This window comes from Phyllobates terribilis, unplaced genomic scaffold (genome assembly GCF_046119375.1).
Source record: "Phyllobates terribilis strain yellow unplaced genomic scaffold, ASM4611937v1 Scaffold_4613__1_contigs__length_58919, whole genome shotgun sequence".
In the NCBI taxonomy this organism is placed as follows: domain Eukaryota; kingdom Metazoa; phylum Chordata; class Amphibia; order Anura; family Dendrobatidae; genus Phyllobates; species Phyllobates terribilis.
This window is the reverse complement of record NW_027367363.1, coordinates 33,611-35,754: the sequence shown is the minus strand read 5'-3', so window position 1 is coordinate 35,754 and position 2,144 is coordinate 33,611. Positions and strand designations below refer to the sequence as shown.

Here is a 2,144-nt window from a genome sequence, read left to right as displayed (position 1 = left end):
ATAAAAAATACAGAAACAAACGACAGAGCATTCAAAACATACAACAACAATCACAGTAACCAAAATTGTCAAGCAGCAAAGGGTATTCATTTACAGTACTTCAACTTAATAAATCACTACTGGACAAACAAAAATTGTCTTATCCTCATGCTAATCTTCTAGGTGGAATCTAACCAGTAGCTTCATGGCCATGTCGAATTCAAATATTTTAACTATTTGGTATTTTCCCCAACATTTAAACAAATATTTTATTTATCACCAATAACCATAAAGTTCTGCAATTCATATGCAATTAGTAGTAGACTAGTAGTACTGAATTAGAGACTATAGTAACATAATTAGTTACATTACTTTCCATTTTTATACCACAATACAGGAAAGGAGTCACACTAGTTAAAAGATTAAAAAAAACACAAGTTTTTTTAGGCTAAAAGCCAGAAATTTTTCTGCCATTTGGTGCTGATAAGGTAACCCCCCATGCCTTTGCTTTGCTTTCTTACACCAATAGTAAGGCATTCTCCATAGCTAATGCATTGCTCCACAAAGTCTTCTGAGCTGCTCATCCCAAATAGACTGAAAATGGGTAATGATTAGTGGGTCTAAATCATGAGATCTAATCCAAAAAAGGGTTTAATTCAGATTCAGTAGAAAAAACTTACCAACTAATGAATGAGGAGGGTTTTTTCTGACCTAAAACCAAAACTGATACCTCTAGCTTCTTCACTTGGCTTAAAACTGTTGAGAGCTTTGGTCCATGTATGACCAATGCTTCAACTTCAACCTGGCAAAAAAAGAACGAAACTTTACCCCTAAAACACATCGGAAACAAAGGGAAAAGAAGATCTAGAAACGAACTCGGGCTTACAGGCCTTGCAGAGTGAACCGAGAGAGCTAGCGAGGAAGCCATTGTCGGAGTGAGAAGATCCAATCTCGGAGGGAGAAATGATTTGCAGAAGTGTAAGTAAATCGCCCTTATTAGCTACATGAGTTAAAGCCCACATCATGGCGTGCTTTGAGCTTGAAGACTGGTCAACAACCACCATGACTCTCTTTTTCTCAAGCATTTGAGAGTTGTTGTTGTTATCAGAGTAGGCATTCATCATCATCCCGTTCAAACCGCCCATTTGTTTCCATGAGTTTCTGTGATTAGAAGAGGTTCCTCCTTCGCCATAGCCGCCTTGGTAGCTGAAGCTTCTGCTGCGTGTCCACTTCTTTGAGGTTGATCTCCAATTCTCTTTTAGGCTTAGCTGCCTTAAGATTGAGCCTGCTCTTGCCATTGTGTTTGGTTTTGGGTGTTTTTGAGATGCAGTTGAAGAAGGAAGAAGGAGTGTAATGAATGAAAGGGGTCAATTTAACCGGCGGTGATATCAAGGAGAGAGAAAGAGAGGGTTCATGGAAGTGAGGTTAATATGGATTTCATTTATGTTACATCTGCAGGACAGATTTAAGACGCGTTTGGTGGGAGGGTATGGGTAATTGGGTATATCTTCAATATTTGGAATCAGATAATTGTAGTGCTCTTTCCGTTTCCTATACTCCCTCAATACCTAAGATCTAGTTAATGTTTTTGAGATAATTTAAGAAAAGAAGAAAGGAAAAAGAAGAGGAGAGAGTAAAGTAAAAATTAAATGATTAGATGAGAGAGATAGAGAGAAAAATAAGAGGGGATGTTTTAATGAAGAGAGTGTGTGAAAAAATGGATTGAGAATTGTAAAATTGTATTGAGATTAGTTAAATTGGGTATAAAAATTTCTTAAAATGGAAAATGGGATCTATATTTTGTGACGCCGGAAATAGAATACGAGATCTATATAAGGGGACAGAGGGAGTACTAACTTATGTTTTTTTGGACGTTTTAAAAAATATTTTTTTGTCAGAAAAATTTACTTTGTCACTCTACTTTCTCTTCACTCAACTCCTTCCTTTTAACCAATGAGTACCATTTATCATTATCTCTCTCATCATTTCTTCTATTTATTCTTTATTCAATCAATACTACACAAATTATCGAAAATCTCGCATAATTTTGAAAACGAGAACTATATAATGGAACAAAGGGAATATATATTTAACACATGTTTGGGGCCAAGACAAGAAGAAAAAGGAAAAGAAAAGTTCATACTCTCTCCTTCCTTTTTTGTAGA

At 36.0% G+C, this 2,144-nt stretch overlaps 1 protein-coding gene across 1 annotated transcript; it reads right to left on the bottom strand.

Annotated features, from left to right (window-relative positions):
- Positions 1-422: 422 nt before the first annotated feature.
- Positions 423-1,277, bottom strand: LOC141249483 (uncharacterized). Its single transcript, XM_073669631.1, has 3 exons — positions 852-1,277; positions 660-781; positions 423-573 (listed from the first exon to the last, which is right to left on the bottom strand). Exons 1-3 carry the CDS (start codon positions 1,275-1,277, stop codon positions 423-425), a joined length of 699 nt encoding a protein of 232 aa, XP_073525732.1.
- Between the last annotated feature and the right edge of the window lie 867 nt (positions 1,278-2,144).

Coding starts and splice junctions, on each gene's coding strand:
- LOC141249483 (XM_073669631.1), bottom strand. CDS start 1,277: ATGGCAAGAGCAGGCTCAATCTTAAGGCAGCTAAGCCTAAAAGAGAAT. Junction 782..851: donor AGGCCTGTAAGCCCGAGTTC/GTTTCTAGATCT, acceptor TTTTTTTGCCAG/GTTGAAGTTGAAGCATTGGT. Junction 574..659: donor CCCTCCTCATTCATTAGTTG/GTAAGTTTTTTC, acceptor ACCCATTTTCAG/TCTATTTGGGATGAGCAGCT.